The sequence below is a fragment of the Melanostigma gelatinosum genome, assembly GCF_949748355.1.
Source record: "Melanostigma gelatinosum genome assembly, chromosome: 9".
Taxonomy (NCBI): domain Eukaryota; kingdom Metazoa; phylum Chordata; class Actinopteri; order Perciformes; family Zoarcidae; genus Melanostigma; species Melanostigma gelatinosum.
In genome coordinates this window covers 22,931,623-22,955,951 of record NC_136642.1, presented here as the reverse complement: position 1 = coordinate 22,955,951, position 24,329 = coordinate 22,931,623, and the positions used below count along the sequence as shown (strand labels likewise).

The window sequence follows — 24,329 nt, the reverse complement described above, 5'->3', positions numbered from 1 at the left end:
CGCCCCCTCCCTTTCTCTCTCTCTCTCCTCCACCTCACTCCACCTGTTTATGTGCTTCTTTGCAGTGAGGAACACAGACATACATTACATGATGCTCCTGTTTCTGACATTGTCAGCTGTTTAAATACTGTAACCGTTACATTTGTAAGCAGATTTTTTATTTTAGGAGGCAGAAATAATCGCATATATTTAAAATCAGTGATTTTGAGATTTGTGGATCTATTTTGATGGTTTCTAAAGTAACTTACAAACCCACCGAGGTCTGCGCTGTCGTATACGATAGCAAAGGAATTCTGATTTCTATTTTTAGCACATCTCTGGAACGTCGTCACGCTGACTCGTGCGCCTAGTTGTATACACGCACTCATGCTACCTTTGTGTAGTTCGTTTATAGCCTAACAATATGATAAGCCATAAAACAATGAAATAAAGAATGCTGTAATATTGTAAAAAAAAATCATTAAAAACTCGTAGTATAGTTTATCAAATAAAATCAAAAAATTGCCCAAGTGTAGTATGTTCACAAAAGTTGTGAAAAAGCCATGATTTAGTATGTCTACATTTTTTTTTTGCAGTCATAGTATAGTATGTCGAATAAAGTTAAACGTAAATAATCCATACAAAAACCTAGAGTAAATAATACAAATCTTATAGCATAGTTTGAGGAAAAATGGTAAAACAAATCCATATATCATTTCATAAAAGTGTGTCGAGTATAGTATGTAAGAAACAAATATTTAGTATAGTGTGCAGCGTAGTCCCATTTTTATTAGAGACTTTATAAAACGAATAAATGATCGGGCATGTGATCTCATTCCCCCCCCCCATGATCGTGCATTACAGTGAGGAGACATGAGGTTATACATTCATTAGAACAAAAGGACACCAACAATAGGAACAATGGCTCAGAGGGTTTTGTAAAGAAGACACAGAATACTTTGACAGCATGGAACTTAAAAACTAAAAATATTTTGTATCAGTGGTAACAGTATCTAATAAGGTAGCGCTTGGAGTCTAGTTAAACATAAAACGAGGAACATTTTAGTGCTTGTTTTTAGAGCCGTGTCAGGCTGCTGCCTCCACCTGTGATCTGTTGAGATCCTCAGCAATGGTTCTAGAGTCTCGACACTAAAGGTTTTGCTGCTCGGGCCCTCAGCTTTGGAGCTCCAGCATCCTGTTAATGTCTTTAAAAACGCACTCATCTTATGACTTCTCCTTAACTCTCGGCATTACTTTCAATTTTAAATGATTTAATCTTGTTTTATATTTTATTAGTAATTTTGTATTATAAAAACACTTAAATTAGTTTTTCACGCTGCTATATAATTAGTTATTATTATACAAGCAGCTCGGTACTTACTACATTCACAGTAAGTCCACAGTGACAAACTAAAGAAAGAGTCACACATGGCATACAGTAAATAAAATTTATTTTCCTTGTTCAGACAACACACGGATTCCTCATTCAAATGGAAATAAACAGTCAGCTGGTCTCAGTCCACGTTACCGCTGCAGCTGAATTTACTCCCATCGGTCAGCAGCCACACCAGCATTTCAAACGGCTCCTGATGCTGAGGGGCAGCAGCTTCATAAATACCAAGGCTCGTCAGGGGGGGTGAGTGTGTTGTGTGTGTAGTGGAGTGGAGGGGGGGGGGGGGGGGGGGGTAGTCAGAGGTGGCTCTGGGGCTTATTTGCGCTGAACTTGTGTGAAGGGAGAGGGCAGCTGGACGGACTGGAAGGGCTGGACGGGCTTCTTGCGGGACTCTGGGGAGACCCTCTGGACCGCCGTGGGCAGCAGCTGGTTCCGTTTGATGATCTGCAGGGCCAGCTGGGTGTTGCCTGAGGACGCACGACACAGATACGGGGTTTAGCTCCCGATTCGTCACATACTGAACAAAGAAAATACTGGTAATAACCCACATCAGCACAAGTGTTTGGAGAGCCGACAGCTCGGAGCAGTTTGAATTCTGTGATAGCAACGTCGTTATGATGCCGGACATTCGGTGCTTTACTTCACCTCGTTAAAGAAGCAGAGTTTACAAATAGAGGGTTTAAATAAAAAGCTATCGGAGTCAAAGAACAAGGAAACAACTTCCTGTCCATGATAATGTGTTTATGCTCCATATGCAGCTGCAATAAGTTCTTATTATTCTTTTATTAACTTTGTGTTTTAATGTGCAATTACTACAATATCTGTTGTGTATATATATGTTCAAGAAGACGGCGACAGCAGAAACAGCTGATGTGAGTTAAATGTTCGCACCGGCACAATTTATTCGGCGAAACATAAAAACGTCACGCGAGGACATTGAGGACGTTTTATCGTGTTGTTGCTTTTCCACACAGCTCGTCTAATGAGAAACTTCTAAATGTGGCGTGACGATACGTGAACCCGGCTGGTGTGTGTTGGAGGGCTGACCGTTCTGTAGCTCTAAGTAGACTCCCAGCAGGATGGCTTCAGGCGGGATCTCCTTGGTGTTCACCATAGATGCAGCCTGAGGAACACAACACAAGCCACCACCGACTCACTTCACTCTCACATGGTTTCAACAACAGAGAGCGTTTAGTCGAACTGCGTTTTCAAAAGAAGGTGAAGACAAGATGTTGAAGAGAAGCTTTGTGTATTTGATGGACTTGAATGGGACCTGCTGTAGTCACGGTTACCTGTTGCAGACACTTGCGGGCCTTCTCGTACTCGCTCCTCAGACAGTAGGCGCTGCCCAGGTTGAAGAGCATCATGGCCCGAGCTGCTGTCACACTGCTGGGGTAACACAGGGGAGTCTGCTTCCCTGCTGCAAACACACACACACACACACACACACGTTATAGTCGTATCCTTCATACCTAGACTTGTGTAGTGCTGTACCGAATCGTGACACACTTCAGTACGTTGATGTTTGAATGCTGTACATTTTTTCTTCTTCTATTTAAACAAGGTATTTCTGCGCAGTTGCAGATAAAGATCAGGCTTCACTAATATTATTGGTTTAAATATATTTTGGGACTAAGAACACAGCGGTGACGGTGGGATTGTTTCAGACTCATGTGACAGTCAGTGTATTGTCAGAGGATTGGTGTAATGTGGCGTTTGATGGTGTTTTGCCTTAAAAAAAAACACTTTTTCCTGAACTTTCCGCACGCAAATGGAGGAACTGACTAGTTATTTATTAAAGAAAGTTGATTTAGTAAAAATAAAACATTTGATCTGATGATTTACTTTATTCAAAATAAGGACTTTAAGGGTGTTGACATCATAAAATATGACAAGACATAAAGCTTCATTCAGAAACCTCAATAGAAGCTTTAAATGCAAAAACAAAAACTTCATTGGAGCAGAGCTCTCTATTAACGTTTGTCACAATCGTCCCGGAACCGTCACCACACGAATGTGGACCCAATAAATAAAAGATCAAAAGTGATTTGTTTCCTTGTATTCATACATTTATTATTAATTCAAAATCTATTTTAAAAAGTCAATTTATTAGTTTGTTATTCAGAATGTGCATCTTTGATGAGCGCGTGACTTTGACGATGCAGCTCAGTTAAGTTAAAATAGTTTTGTTATGTGTAGAAAGTAGCGTTTCCCCATGAAGCTAGAACGGGCCCTGCTGGCAGGATATTAATATTAGCACGCCTTGCTGGCTCGGATGCATCACCTAACTTTAATATCCATTATTGTTGTTTAAATATCCTATAGGTGAGATTTTAAATGGTGAATAAAGGTTTAAGGTGGACTCACAGGACTCGACAGACTCGTCTCCTTTCTCGGACCCTGTTGACAAAAACAAACCCGAGCGTTAAAGAAAAAGAGGAGAAAATCGGACATTTCGTTCAGTAATGTGCAACACAGACAGACCTTGGTCTTGCTCGCTGGTCAGCACCCCCATTGACACGTCGCTGACGTTCTCCGGGTTGAGGTGAGCGATGGCGTCAGAGATCCTGTCCAGTGAGATGAGGGCTTCAGCAGCGTAGAGGTGACCCAGGAACCTGAACAAACCAGACAGCCGAGTGACTCACAGTGGAGCGGGACACTGCAGACAGAAACAGAGCCGGTGAGCCGACAGCATGGCTCTGAGAAACGGACCCAGCACTCACTTGAGGGATCCCGACACCTTGGTTTGATGGAGCAGTTTCTCAGCGTGGTTTAGAGCCATCAGGTTGTCTCCCAGCACCAACGCCACGTAGGCACTACACGCCAGGATGGAGCACCTAGGCGTCAAACAGTCAACCCATTACTGTACAGCCCTCTGGGTGCTACGGGTTAGTCAAGGCTCCCGGGTAACGTCTTGGTGCGCAAGCAGCGTCATTACCTGAGGTTTTCTACTTCCTGTTTTCTGAGAGGAGACGATGGAGCAGCAGACAGGAACTTATCAGCATCCTGACCTTTCCCACTGCAAGACATCACCACGACACACACACATCATCTCTACTGAGCCAGTCAGACCCTCTGTCACAGTCCGCCCGCTATCGCAAGGGATCAGTGACAGTTGAGTTAATATCACAATATCATTATCTTATCGTTACGCCCATTAATTGAGTTCATTGTTGTTGTTTTTTCATGTGCCTGCTCAGTAATAAAATCAGTTATGCTTTGTATACTAGTCGTTTATCAAGGCATGGTGCCGTTCGGCTGCATGTGCTGCGGTGGTGCAGAGCTGGTTGAGGATCAGCCTAGTGTGACCACTCGATGGCGGCTTTAATCACAGGAGGCTTCCCTTTGTGCATTTGGGTTTCATGGAGAGAAAATGGCTTTTTACTTTAAAAAGGAAGGAAAAAAAAGCATGTTTTTTTTCCATATGTTGTCCCCAAAATGAGATAAACAGAGCACTACATTCCGGCCCATTAACAAATCTCAGCATCAAAATAAGACTTAAAATAAGGTTCTTCTGCACCTGCATTGTTGTGTATTACTCTTCTACGCTCGACTTTGGCCCAACATTCAGTAAAGTTTATCAGAGGCTGCTGCCCAGCAACATGGCAGCTCCCCAAAAGTCAAGCCAAAACATCTGGATGGCCCCCTGGTGGCAGGCTGTTAGTTTAAGAAGCTCTTCATTAGATGTGCAGCAGAGCTCACACTTCTTTATGTCCATTTTAAATGGTGGAAAGCCAAAATTGTGATTGCAATTAATATTCGATTAGGTGTTGAGCCTCGACCCATAGGAAGTCAGAAAGGTTATAGATTATCTAGACATCATTCCAGCCGGTGCTCGCCAACCCAGAGGGCAACAATGAGCCGGGACGAACACAGCATCTGTTACAACAAAAAGCAGCATGAAGACGTGACCAACGTAAGATTCTGTTTGTTTCCAAACGGAGACAGCGCGTCTCTCTGACCTGCAGGCGTCGCTGTTCTCGCTGCCGCTCTCGGTGCTCCCCGACTGACTGGAGCTCTTGGAGCCGTTCTCTGTCTTGGTGTCCTGCTGCTGGTGCTCGGGGAGGAGCAGCAGAGCGTTCCTCAGGCAGATGGCTGCAAACTCCATACTGGCTACTGGGATCGCTGCCGACTGGCCCTCACTGTGCAAACACACACACACACACACACACTCAGCTTGGGCTCAACCCTAACCCATTCACTATGAAGCTAGAGCTGGATGTTAATTAGCCTAGCTTAGCATAAAGACTGGAAGGAAAGGGCAACAGCTACTGTAATCTGGTTTAAGATAAATTAAAAAAGTACCGTAGGTGTGTTTTTGATCTTGAGCAGCAGCCATTTCCCCTTGCTTCCAGTCTTTATGCTAAGCTAGGCTAGGCTAGGCTAATTGACACCCAGCTCCATCCTACTAGTTAATGCACAGACTTGACATTGATCTTCTCACTGTTGGCAAGAAAGGAAATGCTGAAGTAATCCTTTAAAAAAAAAGGAGAAAACCAGGATTAACAGCAGCCTTTACATTAGTTACACCGTCAACAACTAATAACGCAGCACTGGTGCCCTCTGCTGGACAAAGAATGTAAACGTCCAAATCAGTCATTTCACTTGTGTACTTCAGGACAAAGGATGGAGTTGAAACTGACCTGTAGATCGTGTTCTGGGTGGACTGGGACGCCAGCACGATCTTGCGATGGTAGCCCTGCCCGACGATAGACTGAACTATTCCTTTTTTACACGGTAGACCTTTGCTCTCCTGCTCCGACCCCTGGAAACAAACACACAGACCATGAAATGACCTCATGTGGTTTTCTGTTCACCCTTATAAAGCTGGACTGGAAAGGATCATGAATTAAAAAGGTCATTTGGAAATGCACGTTTAAATTCACTTTGCAGCTGGTGTTGAAATCCTCACAGAAGAAAATCTGAATAATTACTGCAGCAAAACCATCATGATGATATGATATTACACTGCTAACGTAAGGGACAGAACATGTCTTTTTGGTCCTTTGACACATAACATAATTCACGTAACAAGTAATTGTTAAAACAAACTGAAGTTAGCGAAAAGACACTGCAACATGGAAACAAAGCTGAACTGAAGTCAGGATCAAGCCATACCCCTTTGTTAGCAGAGATGCAGCACTCGGCCAGTCGCAGCCACAGTCTGGGGTTGGAGTGGTACACCTGCACGGCCTCCATCAGACACTCGAACGCTGCCAGAGGCCTGCCGATGTGCAGCAGCTGAATACCACAGTTATACAGCAGCTCGTAGCGCTTGTTGGCTAGTAGAGCACACATGGGGATGCCCGTGAACTTCTTAGCTGGAGAACCAAGGCGGCGACACAGGAAGAAGGGACTCGTTACATATAACAATACGTTTTCCCAACTGCCTTAGTGCTAATTGAAGCGATGTATGAATATATTATATATATTTTTTTGTTTTTTCAAACATTGCTGGATGAAGCACGATGTTCCTTTGGGATGACAGGCTGTAGTCAGTTTGGTTTCAATGGTGACCAGATACAACAACATCTTATTTAGCCACATTTTGAAGAGATTTCCCGCCCAAAACAGTCCAGCTGGAATCCATTGTCTCACATTGCCCGCTGCTGCCGTCTCCCAGCTGTGCGCAGGTGTGGTCGTTCTCTTGCAGCGCCTTCTTGAAGTAGAAAATGCCGAGGTTGTGTTTCCCCATTGCAAAGTGAATGCAGCCAAGGTTGTTCCAGAACATACACCGAACGCATTCGCCTGAATGAGACAAGTCGGAACACAAGCACACATTTTAGGAAAATCATCAAACGCGGTGACATCGCTCGTAAAGGCAACGTTTTCAAGCAGCATTCAGCCAACAATGACACATCAACAGTCGCTCCAAAACGAGCTGTGTGGCTTATCAGAGCCACACAGCTCGTGTCATCGGTCTCGAGAGTAACAGTGGTTTGTCACCCGTCTTGATGGGTCCGGGATGCTCTGCGATGTTGGAGCTGTTCAACAGCTTCACCGCTTTCCGGTAGTTTCCTCTCAGGTACTCAAAATTGCTCTTGAGGAAGAGCGAGGGCGCGGACTGAGGGAGGAGACAGAAAACACGGGTCAGAGACAGACGGACACACTTCTACCATTAACCCTCCTCAGAAACACATCGGCCTCCAGTCAATGCAGGAGTTGTGTTGGACGAGTGACGTGGAGGTTCAGCGCGGTGAGCGTCACTCCGGCTGATGCAGAGCGTCTGCGCGCTCCATTGAAACGCAGCTTTACAAAGCTATGTTCCCTATGTGGTCTAAATAAAGTTATTTTTGAATCTGTGCAGTCAATATCAAAACTAAACGTTTGTTTCATGTGAATGCATGGAGGCAGACGGTGACTGAGTCGACGTGTTATTTGCCACTGAAGAGGGAGGGACTAGGGTCATATGAAATCCGTTTTCTGAATTCTGTTTTAAGATTTCAGCACATTTTGTGTCTCGATGTTTGAAATTAAAAAAAAATCAATAAGAAAATGTTTGAAATGTATTGAATATCACTGAATTTGATGTATTACAACATTCCCCTGACTCAAAGTAGTCCGCAGCTCCTTTAAAAATAGACTAGACCCCCCCCCCCCAATCCCTTTTAGACCAATGTGACGACGCGGCACCAACACCGAGACTCACGTTCCCCGCTGTGTTCATCACCGATTTGATCTCCCTCTTGCAGGCCTTGGAGGACTTCATCTGAATGTAGGCTCTCACTTTGTACTGCAAAGGAAACGAGAGTCCGTCACAGTCACACGGTGAAGTGTGAAACAGAGGAAGCGTGGACGTTTAGCTCAAGGAGCTCTTGCCTGGTGCATCTTTGACTTGGCCGCCTCGATCATGGCTGTGAACTCCGCCCTCTGGTTTGCTGCGTCTTTGTTTGAACTGTTGCTCTGGAATCAAGCGCAGCACGCAAACAGTAAATGGCCTCGCACAGTTTCATTACCAGACGGAATTCTTCCCAGCTGGAGCCACTCAAGTAGCACAGCTCCGATATTTAGCTTGTTAAGTTAGATTACGGAATAAAACACTTAAGTGTGGTCCGACAACAGTTTACACCACAATATGCGCGTAAATGTAGGTTTTGTAAACGTGCTAAAATAGGCGATACAAAGAACTTTCTTTTTTTTAATGAATAACAATGTATAGCGATGATTCGTCATGTTCTTTTCACAGTGTAGTGGCGTACCTCTCCCTTGCCGTTCTTGTTGCTTCCTTGTGTGGAGAGTTTGTCCAGCACGGCCAGCAGATGGAGGGCCTTCTCTGGCTGGAAGGTGAGCAGGTACAGATCCACCAGCAGGAAGCACACGGCCTGAGCAAACTTCTCTTCTAGGACAAATAACACAATGACTCCGTGCCAAACTGCTGACAGACCCATGATGACAAATGATGAAAGCAGCACTGGATCAACTGTCTGCTGATCAGCCAATCACCTAAATGCAACCCACGTAGAGCACCACAACATACCAAACGGTTCCAGAAACTGGTAGAGCCTCTCTGCTATGGCGATGGCTTCAGAGTACTGCCTCATGTGGTAGTAGATGATGGCTTGATTATAGTACAGCAGGCTGTTTTCAACGTCGTCCAACCCGTCGGTGTCCTCTGCCGACGTGTGAACCTGAGAGACGGACGACAGGAACGTCTGATGAAACCCGCGACACCGCGAAGAAGCAGAGCGCCGCCTGTCTGGGACGTCATTCAGCGGCAACGTCAAAGCACGAGAAAAATGCGACCCACGTTTCAGCAGTTACCTGGTTCTTCATTGCCATGAGGGTCTGCTTCAGAGTCCCCGTGGTGGATTGACTGCTCTTGTAAAACTCCACGACAGCTTTGTTCAGGGCGATCTTGTAGTCCGCTTTGTTCAGCTCCTGAATGGCGTCCAGCTGTTTCAGAGACTCGTCGTACTTCCCGCTCTGTGAGGAACACAGGAGGCACCATTACACCAAGCGTGCAATCTGGAATTTGTTCTCACATTTATTTTTTGAGTCGCGCTTATCAAATCTATCCAGGATTTGTGCAATTGATGAGATGTTTCGCTGTCACCACCAGCGATCTACATCTCAGTGCTTGCAGTTGGCTTTGATGAACCGGGCCCCGGGTCAGTGACGACAGCATGGACACATTGGTGTGACCTGAGTGTTTATGTGCCATGGTGTATTCTCAAATAAACCTGTGAGTGGATCTATGTTCGCCCAACATCGTGTTCGCCTCGGACACAATAATAATGTGTGTGTGAGAGACAAGATGAGTCACAGCCACACACACTACATGTTGACTGCAATGAAGGAATGTGTCAGGTTTTTTGCTGTATTTTCTTTAGGAATGTGAGTGTGGTGATATTCTATCCCATTTCATGAAAAGATTTAAACCAATAATGTGTCTCTACTCCCTGATTTCTCTTTCTGTCTGTGGCTCTCAGCTTTCTACTGATCTTTAAAACCACCAAACAAATATATGGTTTCATTTGTATATTGGGCGTCTCTTTTGGGGACTATTTTTGGTGGATTGATACACATTTGCTGATCTGGAGGGTGTTTTGGGAAGCATGGATTCAATTTAGTTCAGTCATCAAGTTTCTCACGGAATTAAGATGAATTAGCGACAGCTGATGTGACTTTACGCTGGCGACATTTGTCACATTCATTTTCAGCTGGCGAAAAAACGTAACCATTAAAATATGCCCTCAGGATCAGCTCGGGTCTATATTTTTGATTGACCAATTACACTGAATTTCCCATCATAATTCAGAAAACCAGTAAGCTTATTTACAAGGTGCATATCATTACCATGAAGGCAAAAAAAGTGAGACATTTGTAAAATGGAGACTGGTGTGATCGCTCCATGAATCTTCACCTCTGCTTATTGCTCAACTGTGTTTCTGCAAGTGTTGCATCTACAGCATGGGAGCCGAGAATAAGCGGACACTGGGCCTAGCAGTTTCTTTTATTCATTTCTAGAAAGTTCAGATTTTCTTTCTGAGCATGTTCGGAGGAGGCGGTTTACCGAAAACGCTTCATAAGCCCTGGTTGCCATTTCCTTCTCTTGATCTGCCACTCCAGGGGATGGTGAGTTGTCGTGCTTCGCCTCATTTTGCTCTGATCAAAATGAAAGGAGGAAAAAAAAAAAGATTTACAATACATAGGTATATAAATGCAATCGGGATGAGCTGTGTTGCCAGCCTGTATTGACCGAAGATACACTCGGTTGTCACTTTAGGAGGTACGCCTTTTTAATACGGGGTAACTTTGCACCCAGAACAGCCCCCGATTTTTGTGGAATAGATGTAACAAGGTGCTGGAGACACTTCTCAGAGATTCTGCTCCATGTTGACATGATAGCATCGCTCAGTGGCTGCAGTTTTGTCCTCCCACTCGACCACATCCCAAAAGTGCTCTATTGGACGGAGATCTAGTCACTGGTGCTATACTGTAGTTGCTCTCGCCAAATTCTCCCCCTGCACATGGCAGCAGAAATCAAGATGTGTTAGACCAGGTGGCAGACAGTTTTATCTTCTACTGTCCAGTCAAGGTGAGCCTGCAGCCACTGTAACCCAAATCTGGCCAGGCGCCTCTTTTCCCTGTTATTAACAACAGATCTGCTGCTCACTGACAGTTTTCGGTTTTTCCACACCTTTCTCTGAGACTGTTGTGGTGCAAATAAAGATCAGGAGAATTTGGGCTGAACAGCAACTGAAGCTCTTGACCATGTCCACATGCATTGACTTGTTTCTTGGCTGATTTTTTATTTTATTTTTTGCATTGACGAGCAGATGTAACAATGTAGCTATTTAAAGTAACTGAGTGTACGTGACGTGACCGTTTGGCGGATAATTTGAGAACATCGTTAAAAAAATCTGACATTTGGCGCCGGACATAACACGTTCACTGTGATATAACATCGTATTTATAAAATCTTTAAGATCCATTTTTATTATTCAGAATGCATTTAATCAATCTCAAAACAATCTATTTGAGTAAAGTTAAAATCTCAGCCGGACGACTGGTTCACCCTGATAGCGTTGACTGTTAGCATAATGTGTTATGCTAACATGTTGTTAGCCTGCTCACTGTTGGCAGAAGCATGTGGGATAAAGCTAAATATTCCTTCGACTCTTCGATTCTATGCACGCCGAATTGATCAACAAAACGTTCGCAACTTTAACGCTGCTTTGCCAGTAAGGAAGACAATTCAATGAGACATTTCTGAATTAAGTTCTCCCTAAACGTGTCTTCAGGCACAGGCAACATGTATCTCGGCTAGGCTAACAATAACTGGGACAGGCGCTGTGAGAGGGTTGACTTAACTTAGGTGGCGAGCGTTAGGCTACAGGGCACAACATACGATAATGACCTACTGGGTTTACGAGTGATTCCCTTCAAATTAGAGTACCAGTTTTATATTTGATAGCCTATTAAAATGTGCGTATGTTCAAGGTAGCTCCAATAACCATAACTAGCTACCCAGCTAGCACAAGCTAACCCACTCACCTGTATTTTCTGCCATTTCTGGGGCCTTTTCAAGGACAGTTAGAGATCCTATATTTGTAGTTACGGTTAGACTAGATCAAATTCAGTTGACCGGCGGATGAAACGTTAAAACAATTATACGTGAATAGTTTATCTCCAGTGTTTCACACCGAAGATGGCTAGCCGAAATCTGTCTGGTCCGCTCTAAACAGATTCTTCTTTGTCGTTTAATGACAGATTTCAACCAACGCGGTTTAAGGCAGCACCGCCCCCTGCTGTCACGGACGTGTCAGGACAATATATCAGAATCACAATGACCTTTATCGGCCACGTACGAGTGCAGTTTTCTCATCCTTCAGTTCGTCATACACACACACGAATTCAAAATCAAAACATTTGGAGATACGTGGAAGTTGCTAAATAATTGGAAGTTAACGTACTTAGTTACGCCGCTGCCGCTCACCAGCTTCTTCTCCATAGCAACGGCAGCCGAGGCGCATGGGAGTTGTAGTATTTAAACACGTCAGTTGAACTGACAAAAGACTATCAGAAACAAAGGAAATATTCACAACTCAATACAGAATAATGCAGCAAACCATACTTGGAATTAGCAATGGTTAATCTTGAATCCATTTTATATGAAATCTGACTACATATTTATACATATTGCATGTGTAAAAGAGAATAACTGCTTTAGATGCTGCTCTTCCTCTAGGTTAATATTCAAATGAGAAAGAGTGTTTGTTTTGTTTTGTTTACTCGTAGTTGCAGTGACAACTGAATAGCCCTAAAGCTTAACTCTTTCCAAATGTGTCTTTTGGCTGACGTGCGGGTTGATTTCACGAAATCAGACTGCTGAAGCTGTATATTTACTTCAGATTTTGTAATATATTCTTGCACAAAGCCATCACCTCATGAAGCATGTTAAGAAATTATATTTTAGTGACCATGTGTGAACATGGAGTCCAATCATGTAATCTCGAATACTGAATCACATTTTAAAAGTTAAGGAGTAAAAATAGAAGTAGAAAGTAACATGAATTAGAAATACTCAAGTGAAGTAACGCAAAATTCTACTTAAGCACAGTATTGAAACACAAATACTGCAACTATGGTTATTTTGGGGCAACTGCTCAGTGGTAAAGCAGAGTCGTCCTTCAATCAGAGAATCGGTGGTTCGATCCCCGGCTCCGCTATAGTCCACGTTGATGTGTCCTTGGACCAGATACTTAACCCCAAGTTGCTGCCGCAGGGTTTTCCTGCGGTGTATGAATGAATGTTTGATAGTCAGGTGACACCTTGCATGGTCTTTTTTTTCCATCAATTGATAAATTAATAAATAAATAGACTTTGTGAACAGTGACGTCAACATGCCATGTTTGTCATTGATAATTCTATAAATATTTGTGTTTGACATCATGCACACAGAAATCAGCCATAATAATACAAATATAAAGCACTATGGTTTATTTAGCGGAACTTGCGTTACGCAACAGGTGAAACTAACCCATAAACAAACCGTGATTGGTGCTGGTGGTTTGGGGGGGGGGGGGGGGGGGGTGACAACAGATATAAATAAAGATGTGGAAGTGAAAGTGCAGTTGCTCTGTCACGAGGCAGTCAGAGATGGACAAGTTCAAGACGGTCCTGGACTTTGCCAACAAACAGACCAACCTCGGTTTCGGGTTGGTGGCCCTGCTGACCGCGGGAGGAGAGCAGATCTTCTCCTCGGCGGTCTTCAGTTGTCCCTGCAGCGACCTGAACTTCTTCTACGGCATGGTGTTCCTTCTCGTGCCCGCTCTGGCGCTGCTGCTGCTGGGCTACATCCTGAGCAAGAAGGCGTCGAAGCTGCTGACGGGCGCGTGCCGGCGCGGTGCCGCGCTGTGCCGCTGGAGGAGGCTGATCGCCGCCGGCGCGGCACTTATCCAGATCAGCGCCGCCGCGCTGGTTGCGCCCTCCAGCTGGATCGCAGTGGCCCTGCTCAACGGGAATTACTACGAGTGCGCGATGACCGGGAACAACGCGAGCGCGTACGCCAGGCACCTGTGCGGGGACAAGAGCTCCCGGGTCCCGTGTCAGCAGCAGCTGCACAGGTTCCCCTGCGGGACGGGCAGCGACGTGCCGCGGGTCGACAGAGAGGACGTTCTGCTCAGACTGAGAGCTCACTCTCAGGTCAGTGGTCTCCTAACAAACACGATTCGTCCAACAATACACTTCATATTTCTGATCAGTCGTCTTAGCAGTGTGGATGATAATACAGTGTTATACAGTTATATTTTAGGCTGCATTATTGTGATCATCACAGAAAAAAGTTATAAAACTGCACCTAACTTAGATTTAACTTAAATACCATCTCAAACAGAGGTTGATAATCAGCTATTAGAAGTATAGACTACACATAAAAGTGACAGCATGTTATGATAATGAGCAAACTTGTAATGAAAGTTCAGATTCATTTTTTTCTGTGCAAAAATGTGTAGATACATTCATTTTCTTGATTTGAAGTGCGCTTAAGTGTTTTATTTTGACGTTCTCTGCTGTTTACCTAAGTCGGCATCCTTTATTTGTGTGTGCAAAAGTCATGTCAGTCGGATCTATTAACTGGTAAAGTTTGCATTAAAAAAATCATACTCGTTATTGTATCCTTTCATTTCACGTATTAAAGGGATAGTTCAGATGTCTTGTGGTTGTATGAGGTACTTATCCAAAGTCAGTGTCAGGGGCGTTTCTAGGATTCAAAGAAAAGGGGGGCTTAGCCCCAAGGGGAGAGGCATGTTTGCGAGGGCAGCGTGCTGCAATTTCTTTGGGGGCCCATTTGGGGCCGTGGATATCCATCGTTTCAGACAGATTGGTTCAATCAGAAAGAGTGTGATTTTGCTCTGTAGTTTTGCTTGCATTCAGTATATGAAAACACAAGAGACAGAATTTGAGGGTCATAGTGAAATTTCGCGACACAAATATGAACTTTTCTCAAATAAGAGAGAAATAATGTTCCTGCTTGTAAAGGAAAGACTGATAAACTAGCTTTCATATCCGCGTCACTCCCAAATCCTAATTCTTAAAGGGGCCGCACACAATGGATGGAGAATGGACCTGACAGTGTCAACTTTATATCGTTCAGTGTGATGATAGGCTGTTTGATTGTAATTTGAAGGGGGAGACAACATACAAACCAGAACGCACGCACATATGTAGCATGTTAGTTATAAATAACTTGTCCATGTGAGAAACAACAGTTTAATTTAATGACATCACGAAATTTTTTTATATATATATATATATATATATATATATATATATATATATATAGCCAAATTATTTAGGGGGGCTTCAGGCCCCCTAAATAATTCTAGGCAGCGGTAGACCAAAACTCCGTCGTTCTGCGAGGTAAAATAACCGTTTTTGTCAAAGGACTCTCGTGGCTTCAAAGAGAGCATCGGTAACGCCTCAGTTCCCCGTCGTAAAGGGCTGTCTGTCTGTCTGTTTCTCCAAACTGGGGACGTGCTGACCGCCATCTTCTGTAGGTATACACCGACTATGGATAAGAACCTCCCCACTGCAAAACAACCAAACCATCCCTTTAATGTGTGACAAACATCTAAGTGAATTCTAAATCCATACCGTGTGTGACCACAGATCCTGGGCTGGCTGCTCATCGCCTCCGTCATGTTGTCCAACCTGCTGCTGAGCTGCGTGGCTCGGTGCACCTCCCCCATCAGCTACCTGCAGCTCAAGTTCTGGAGAGCGTACGTTCAGGAGGAGAGCAACCTGATCGATTCGTACAGCGCCAATCACGCCAAAGAGCTCGCCGAGAGGAACCTGAAGAGCTTCTTTGGCCAGAAGCCGCCCGACGACATCATCACCCCTTCCTGCAAGCAGTGGGAGAAGATCTCCTCCCTCTACAAGTTCAGCACCAAGGACCACTACTACAGCACCCTGCACCGGTACGTGGAGAGCTGGCAGGAGACCGACAACAAGATGATGAGGATGGACTCGGTCATTTCGAGCGAGCACGGCGACACCCCGGCTGTTCTTGGTTTTGTAGACGAAGGCAGGGTGGCGCTGTGACGCGGCATCAGAGGATCATCTGTGTTGGACCGTTGCTGATAATCCAGAGAGCCAAAGACCGCCAACCTTAAATAATGGACTACCTGCTGAACGCCGAGCTGCAGGCTGATGTATTTGGTCAAAGTCCAAAATATTGGACTGATTGAAATTCCGACCAGATGATGGCGCCAGATAAAAAAAGTTAAGCGATCATCGAGAATTATGCCGAGCAGAAAAAAAGAATATTTTAACCACGTATCCATAAAACCAAAATTGTTGACAATTAAAAAAAAAGAAATCTTCAATTAACAACATAATGACACAATGGATGGCACGAGAGGGCAGTTGGCAACATGACTGAAAGCAGGGCGGTGATTTAAATTTAAATTTAAAAAATGTTTTTAAAGGGAATCTGGTGCTCGGAAACTCTACCACTTTTGTCTACATGGACCGCCAAAATCACAACGTGAAAGTTCCTCGTAGTAGCTTTAAGTGGCAACTTTGACACATAAACAGTAATAAAAATAAAGACTAAAAGTGTATATTTAAGATAGAAAATACATATTTTCATATAACTGTAGTAGCAGCAGATAATGACGTGGCTCTTACAGAATGCATAAAGGTGGTTTAACCACTTCCTGTATAATGTCCTCAGAGTGTTTTAGTCTGAGTAGTCGCTCTTATGGGAATGGAACAGAAAAAAACCACCAAGAGGATGTGATCACTTCCTCGCAGCACTCTGCTGCTGATGCTGCTGCCGCTCTCTGTATCTCTGCAGCGATGGTATGTTCTCCATGGAAACATATCAAAACAATGAATGAATGCAAACGTCCTGGATGATTTGTACGCTTTTCCCCTTTTTTGCACAGTCTGTCGTTCCAGATTTCATCCTTGCTGAGTGCACGCTGGACTGAGACTTTTTGTTGTGTTTGGTGAGTGTGTGTGTGCACGAAGAGAAACAAATCAATGTTCTACTTTTACTCATTTCATATCAATTAACCTCTGCTCCATATAAAAGTGAAAAGAAACAGATTCAATTCAATTCATTTTTGTATTGCCCAAAATCACAAATTACAAATTAGCCTCAGAGGTGCTTACAATATGTACACATTTGACATGCTCTTGTCCCGGATGCAGGACATCGTCTCAGTTCATTTGGTGTGTTTGTTTGTCGTTTGTTTTGCCGGCATGTAATTGCTTCAGGCTGCATTCCGATCACGTGACCGTCAAAGACTTGTAAAAACTAGACCAGCAGGATTGTTTTTTGCAAACGATTGCCTCGACACATTTAGAGCTGAAAGGGGAAGCATATGAAGGGGTGGGGCGGAGGGTGTTGATGTGAACAGAGAAAGGGAAGTGGCGTGAAGCTGTAATGTGTTTTGCAGCTGAGTCTGGACCTTTCCTTTGGAGCAGGAGACGAAAAAGAGGCTTTGGGCGGAAGGGAGAGTCAGACTGACTGAAGGAGGAGCCTTAAGAGAGGAGAGGCAGCTGAAGGGAGGCGCACAGACAGTGTTTTGTCCTCAGCTGTGGAGGAAAACGCAGGACAGCGAATGACTGCAGACACTTAACTTCTTCATTCTCCACCCTCTGTCTTTCCCTTCGCTTGATTTCTCACCGGAGTGTGTCCGAAACCTCCCCGCTGGCACCATGGATAACTTCCAGACCGTTCTGCGTTTCTTCATGAGCCAGAAAGCCACCATCGGCTACAGCTTCATGGCTCTCCTGACCATAGGCGGGGAGCGAGTCTTCTCCATGGTTTCCTTTCAGTGCCCGTGCAACCACGACCAGAACTTCGCCTACGGGCTGACTTTCCTGCTGGGCCCGGCAGCGGTGCTGCTGGTTTCAGGCCTCTTCTTCAGCAGCAGGTTGTGGAGGCTCTACACCGGCTGCTGCCTCAATCCCATGAAGCTGTGCCCACGGGGGAACTGCTTGGGCTGCCTCAAGGCCTTCATGAGCATCTTCACTGGGGCTTGCGTGGCCCCTATAATGTGGCTCTCGGTGGCCCTGCTCAACGGGACCTTTTATGAGTGTGCCGTCAGCGGCCTCGACGATAACGTGGTGGTGGATTTGTTCTGTAAAAACAAGACCACGAAGTGTCGGGAGGAGCTGGCCCGAGTGCCCTGTGACCGGTCCGACCTGTCCGATCATGACCGCATGGAGCTGCTGCTGATGTTCAGGGCCCAGTCACAGGTAAGAGAGACACGCACTACTCACAATCCTGTAAAAGCAGGTATATCATTTCATCTGTGGATGTCTAGAAAGTCTAGAAAATAACCCTGATGATGTCATAGTGATGTCATAAGGGGTATCAGCTTTGGTTGGGAGACACAAATTCACAGCACAATTTGTTACAAATTGTGTGCTAAGGAGTTGACAGTGTTTATCGGGCAGGGAGCATCTGATAAAAGATGCTATCCAGTTGAATTATGGGAAATTTAGGATCCGGGTTTTTGGAGTTTCTTCCATACTAGGGACTAAAAGACAGGATATGTCGTCGGAATGGGTATCGTTTAAAACATGACAATGTCAGTACCAATAACATTAGCCTTGAAGTGATACCGATACATACAGTAAGAGTACTTCCTTCGATACCCACAAACTGGAATAAGGCAAGCCAGTCAGTTTTTTGTGGGCCGCTTAGATCCAAAAGCATGCGATCCAGATTTGGCTCCCTTTCCTATATGTCACATGCAGGCATATTAGAATATGCAGCCCCCATCTGAGTCTCCGCACACGGTTAGAGAAGTACCTTTGCAAAGGTTTACTATATTTTTCTTGCAAGCCAATCGGAGCAGACTGGGCTCTTTGGGGAGGGGGTCTTAAAGAGACAGGCGCTAAAACGGGGCGTTTCAGACAGACGGAGAACACAGGTATATTCAGAAAGAGTGTTTGAGAAAAAAGAATGTGTTTTTCGAACATTAAAGCATATAAACATGTTCTAGTTGAAACCAAAAGTATTAACCTGAAAATGAGCACGATGTGTCCCCTTTAAATGCATTCCCTATCAAGTGCGCATCCCTTCATATCATCCCCGTATGTCTGCAGATCCTGGGCTGGTGTATCATCATCGTTTCTGCATTCGGGGGCCTCATCGGTACCTGCTGCACAAACTGCCGCTCCAAAGTCAGCTACCTGCAGCTCACGTTCTGGAAGCGCTATGTGGAGAAAGAGAAGGAGCGCTTCGACAGCTTTGCGGTGGACTACGCCACCAAGCTGGCCGAGAGAAACCTGCAGAGCTTCTTTGAGAACAAGGACCCCGAGGCGTTCCCTTTCCCCAGCCACAAGGCCTGGGAGGAGATCTCGGCACACTACACCTTTTCCAGGAGCGACCAGTGTTACAGCACCCTGCAGCGGTACGTGGAGAGGACAGACAGGGACTATGCACCGGAGAAGAGACCCGTGTTGGACTTGGAGCATGGAATAGAGATGCATTGAGAGAGGGCAAACTGTGGTGCTACCGTCATAACCTCATCACTCCCCAAATCTCCACCCGCACCCTCAGATCATCAAGCAGCTCGCTCCTCCGGGTCCCCAGCACCAAGCTCCGCACCATGGGCGACCGGGCCTTTGGCTCGGCAGCTCCACGCCTGTGGAACAGTCTCCCTGACCATCTAAGGGCAACACAGACCCTGGTCTCTCTTAAGACTGGCCTAAAAACCTTTTTATTCAGGAAAGCCTTTCTGACCTAAATCACTGTCAGTTATTTCTTTTGTGTTTCTGTTCATTCACTGGTTTTTATTTTATTATAGTTTATTTTTTTTAACTATGTTTTAACTATGCTTTTCACTATGTTTTTACTGTGTACTGGCTCTGTGGCACTCTGAGATTTTTTTTAAATGAAAAGTGCGTTACAAATAAAATGCATTTTTATTATTATTATTATTATAACTGTTGGTATAAAACTAAGTTGATTTTATGTGCAAGTCTGACTCAGGAACAGCTTTTCTACAGAGAAAACTGTCAAAAAGCTTTCAGTATGTTACTCCGAAGTATTTGCCAAACCTTCTGTAAGCACATGACATAATGAAGGGCATAACCACTATTTTATACACACCCGCTCTCCCTATGTCTGTAACACTGCATGCATTTAGGTGTTCAACCACTAACACAAAGTAAGTAACTAACTCAGGTAAGAAGCTGCAGTCAGGGCCTACTGAAAACACTGAGACCCATTTAAACAGACCTATAGGAGCCATTTCGATATTGTCGTATTATTTTTGCTCTTAAAAACAAATCGCGGGGGGGGGGGGTTTGGGGGGGGTTTGGGGAACTCACGACATTAGTATTTTTTTTAAAGTCCTGCCTATAGCCCTGGTTGCATACCTGATGAACAATTCATTTAAAAACTGACAAGTGTGCAAATAAAGTAAACTGTAATACCACATTAACTGTCTCCTGGTGTGTGTGTGTAATGTGAGATAATTTAGGCAGTATTTCAGTTCAAGCTAGCCACTGTACACATGCATTTCATGTAGGCCATGTTGTGTCTCAATAGGAGGTCATGTTTGACTGTGTAATGATCCTGACAGTCTTTCAGCATTCCACTCCTGTCTGATCCGCAGGCCAAGCGAGCGTGGTTGCCCTGCCGTGTCATTAGAGTCACTGTGCAGGTTTGTTTGTAGTTTGTTTCCTGTTTCTTTTGCCTTTTCTCCGCCTGTTTTTTAAATGGCAGCCCTGTTTCGATAGTTTATTAGTCCCTTGTGTATTTATTCTGTGTGCTCTCCCTCTTTCAGTTGTTAGGTCCTCTGCGTTTGTCGCTTGTCTTTCTGATTTCCCGACCTGTAGTCCTCGTGCCACATCAGTTGAGTTTTTGGCCGTGTTTCCTTTGTATCACCTTGCTTTTTGGAACCAGCTTCTTCTTTCAAATGAAAGTTCCTCTTTTGTTCACTTTACATATCCACCTGCTTTCCTGTATTTGGATCCTCTTTCTTTTAACTGAATAGTAATGTATTTGCATCCTTGTATGTCCTTAAAGTTATAATCCTTCATTGCATGATGTCAAACTCCTTTTCAGGGGTTAAAACAAGCTCGGACAAGCCAACCTTCACAAAACCTTTCAATGGGAACTGCAGTGGATGAGACCAGGCCGCATGTGTATTTTAGAATTTTAAAAAAGGCATTATTGTTGTAATTTTCTTTACAAACTATTAGTTTGGTTGGTCCCTTTCTAAAAGATGATGACTATGAACAGCCAAACTGTTTACCTTGACAGTACAAGTAAATCCACAAAACTTAATCTTTACCTATTTATACAACTGCAGAACTTTATATGAATGGGAAACGGCAGAGAAGTTATTGGTACACTGCGCGTTAAATCCTTGTTTTAGCGGTTATAACCATAAAGGTTCAGCGTGTAGGATTAGTGACATCTAGTGGTGAGGTTGCAGATTGCAGCCAACTGCATACACTCTAGCTCACCCCTCCCCTGTTGGAGAATTATAGTCGCCTTCAGATAACGTAAAAACACACTACTGTAGAAATGTTCTTATAATATACGATATTTTGAATATTGTAATGCATTTCTGCAAATAAACACCCCTAAATCTTACACACTGGTCGTTTAAGACAAACATGTCGACTGCATTTCCGACTAGGAAGCATTTGTAAAGCTTTTTAAAAAATGTTTTAAAACCTGTATTCTTGACATTGATGCAGACTATGAGGATTACCATACCCTGCGGCAAACTATCGGCCTGTTTGTCTTTGTCATTTGTTCTTTAACTCTGACGATTCCCAGACAAGTTGAAACTTGAGCAATCCCCTGTAGCTCAACTACAGGTCAGCCACCTGGCTTTCAAAAGAAAGGTGGGCGTCAAATGTTACACCCAAAATATGAGCACCTTGCCTTTCATTAGAGGATAAACAGCCAGAGAGTAAGTCTACATCCATACTACTCCCGTTTTCATTTGAAAACGGAGTAGTATGAACATGCTCAAAGTCTTAGATTTGAACTGAGGAAGTCCTATAAAGCACAGGGGCTAAGGATAGCCCTGGGCTAAGAGTATGCAGCGTTAGAAGCCCAATACATGACTTGCAAATAAAACTGATTCTGAATCTGGAATAAAATCATTCCCCTGACTGGAGTCATTTCACAATATTGCAAACCCATACAAGATACACAAAACTACTACCAGCAGACACACAGTGACAGAGACACAACATGACTACAGAGACACACCACAACTACTAAAAGACACAAAATGACCACAAAGTGACACAAAATGACTGCAAAGAGATACAAAACAACTACTAAGAGGCACAACACAACTATAGAAATCCTGCTGTTGGTTTACAAAGCACTGAATGGTTTAGGGCCAAAATACATCTCTGATCTGCTGCTACCTTATGAACCATCCCGACCCCTCAGGTCGTCTGGGACCGGTCTACTTTCTGTTCCCAGAGTCAGAACTAAACATGGAGAAGCAGCGTTCAGTTTTTCTGCTCCACATATCTGGAACAAAGTCCCAGAAAGCTGCAGGTCTGCTGAGACCCTCAGCTCATTTAAATCAAGATTGAAGACTTTTCTGTTTGCTGCTGCCTTTAATTGAACCACATTCAATTAATATATTAATCAATTTCCTGCATTTCTGCATTTTACTATTGTATTTTATTTCTTGCACTGTTTTTATTGTTTTAATGCAATGAATGTTCTTAATTGTTTTTGAAATCTCCTTTTCTTTTGCCTTATGTTTTGATGCTTTTAATGGTTTTATGTGAAGCACTTTGAATTACCTTGTTGTTGAAATGTGCTATACAAATAAACTTGCCTTGCCTATAGAGAGACATCAAACAACAAGAAAGAAACACAAAGACACAAAATGACTGCAAAGAAATAGAAAACTACAAAGAGATACAAAACAACTATAGGCTGCCTGTATTCTTCTGGTACTTTAACTTAGTGTCAATCCAGTTAGTTGTCACTGCTTCTACCGGTCATGTTAAAAAGGCCAACACCACTCGTTATATTCCTTAATTACTCCAATGAACAGTTTAACCACTTACCTCCTGGACAGCAGCAGCAGACTTGACAGCTCACTTTCCACCAACCTATCAGGTTTGCAGATATAAAAGTAATTAAAGGGTTATTCCACTAAACATAATCATGTTAGGTATGCATCTGCTCTCACGAGGTCCACAACCAGCTCCAGGTTGAACTCTTCTTCTCTTAATTCAACTCCCAAATTGTGATTCTCTCCCTGTCAGACTTTGATCTGTTGCACCCTCTGGTGGTGGACGACTGCCACGACAACTTACTTGATGGTTTTTAATGCAATGGAAGACTTGGGACATGAATGTCCACTTTGTTATATTATCGAAAAGAGACACCTCGTCTTTTTCAGAAGACCTGTTGAGGGCCCCAGAGATAAAGTTCACTGCTGGGGCCCAGAATGACCTCCCCCACGTCCCGACCTCTGGTTAATAAACATGCTGGCTCCAAATTCCCATTAATAAAAAAAAAAGCACTATTACTTTGTGTTGATTTTTCGTCACAACATCGCTTTGGTTGAAAGTCCTATATTTTTTCATTTATTTTTGTTTTAATATTTTGTTTGTTTTTTTAGTGCCTCCCGAAATAACCCATCAGAAACCATTGTTTCTGTATGACCCGAAGAGATGGGACGCACTCTGGTGTTTAGACTTTGTACAGCGAACTATTGAGACCTGTAATTTTCAGTACAAATACAGCACCAACCTGAACGTGCATGCTTTTAAACTATGTTTTAATGTTGTATTTGTCTGTGATTGGCCCTATGGTCACATTGTGTTTTTTACGTTTGTAATTTCTGCCCTGTAAAACACTTTGTGTCTTTTGTCTGTGAAAAGCGCTTGATGAATAAATTTGACTTACTTACTTTTACATACTCTTAGGGATTGTTTCCTCAGCACACTGAATAATTACATCATCCAGCACCAATGCGCCCTCGCTGCAGGAGCGCTGATCGTGGCCAAAGGTGCTTTCACTGCAACATTTCTTTGTGTGTCCACATGGTGGCGGTGGTGGCTAGAGGGAGAGATATTTGTAGCATATATTTCATCAGGTGTAGTCTCATTCTGATCAAGAATTATTTTGCAAGAGTCACCTGAGTGCACCTTTCATTGGTCACGTTGTCAATGGCTGTTGAATTGTGCCTTCCTGACTAAAAGGTGTATTTATTATTGTGTCAATTGCATTATTATTTAGCCCAAAATATGTGCTTGTTAAACCATTTGATACTGTTTCCACAGGAAACAAACTTAGGGAAATGAGGCATTATCCGATGTAGCTGATTTTTTATTCATTTATTTTTGCTGCTAAGAACCGCATCCTCTTTTTTTAAGCCAGGTGAAAGGTCAGGATAAGGCACGAGGGATTTTGAATTTGCATAGTGGACCCCAAATCTACCTATTTGGAGAGCAAGGAATGAAATGGTGTTACAAGCACATATGTTATTTA

General features: G+C 43.7%; 3 protein-coding genes across 5 annotated transcripts; 2 read left to right on the top strand and 1 right to left on the bottom strand.

Annotated features, from left to right (window-relative positions):
• Window positions 1-1,413: 1,413 nt before the first annotated feature.
• On the bottom strand, window positions 1,414-12,061 carry cnot10 (CCR4-NOT transcription complex, subunit 10). Of its 3 annotated transcripts, none has more exons than XM_079275800.1 (19): window positions 11,870-12,061; window positions 10,386-10,477; window positions 9,134-9,295; window positions 8,850-9,000; window positions 8,572-8,711; window positions 8,192-8,275; window positions 8,022-8,105; window positions 7,319-7,436; window positions 6,971-7,120; window positions 6,491-6,693; window positions 6,016-6,137; window positions 5,335-5,514; window positions 4,311-4,391; window positions 4,096-4,209; window positions 3,857-3,987; window positions 3,740-3,772; window positions 2,665-2,792; window positions 2,420-2,495; window positions 1,414-1,839 (listed from the first exon to the last, which is right to left on the bottom strand). In XM_079275800.1, the coding sequence occupies exons 1-19, from the start codon at window positions 11,883-11,885 to the stop codon at window positions 1,688-1,690; spliced, it is 2,217 nt and encodes a 738-aa protein (XP_079131926.1). In that variant the 5' UTR covers window positions 11,886-12,061; the 3' UTR covers window positions 1,414-1,687. The 3 variants fall into 3 exon arrangements, with proteins under 3 accessions (XP_079131926.1, XP_079131928.1, XP_079131927.1); XM_079275802.1 differs by having other exon boundaries at window positions 2,665-2,789; XM_079275801.1 differs by having other exon boundaries at window positions 8,572-8,708.
• A 1,413-nt stretch (window positions 12,062-13,474) lies between these two features.
• On the top strand, window positions 13,475-17,171 carry calhm6 (calcium homeostasis modulator family member 6; the record flags this gene model as incomplete). Its single annotated transcript, XM_079274973.1, has 2 exons — window positions 13,475-14,020; window positions 15,485-17,171. 2 exons carry the CDS (start codon window positions 13,475-13,477, stop codon window positions 15,914-15,916), a joined length of 978 nt encoding a protein of 325 aa, XP_079131099.1. The 3' UTR covers window positions 15,917-17,171.
• Window positions 17,172-17,241: 70 nt separating this feature from the next.
• LOC306782274 (calcium homeostasis modulator protein 5-like) lies at window positions 17,242-19,783 on the top strand. The gene is made up of 2 exons (XM_079275561.1): window positions 17,242-18,085; window positions 18,941-19,783. Exons 1-2 carry the CDS (start codon window positions 17,543-17,545, stop codon window positions 19,328-19,330), a joined length of 933 nt encoding a protein of 310 aa, XP_079131687.1. The 5' UTR covers window positions 17,242-17,542; the 3' UTR covers window positions 19,331-19,783.
• The last annotated feature ends 4,546 nt before the right edge of the window (window positions 19,784-24,329 follow it).

What these genes read in the sequence shown, in the direction of transcription:
- LOC306782274 (XM_079275561.1), top strand. Translation starts at nt 17,543, where the DNA reads ATGGATAACTTCCAGACCGTTCTGCGTTTCTTCATGAGCCAGAAAGCC. An exon ending in TGTTCAGGGCCCAGTCACAG is followed by an intron (nt 18,086 to 18,940) that starts GTAAGAGAGACA and finishes GTATGTCTGCAG; the next exon opens with ATCCTGGGCTGGTGTATCAT.
- cnot10 (XM_079275800.1), bottom strand. An exon ending in GACCAGCGAGCAAGACCAAG is followed by an intron (nt 3,773 to 3,856) that starts GTCTGTCTGTGT and finishes TTTTGTCAACAG; the next exon opens with GGTCCGAGAAAGGAGACGAG. An exon ending in CCCGCAAGTGTCTGCAACAG is followed by an intron (nt 2,496 to 2,664) that starts GTAACCGTGACT and finishes TGTGTTCCTCAG; the next exon opens with GCTGCATCTATGGTGAACAC.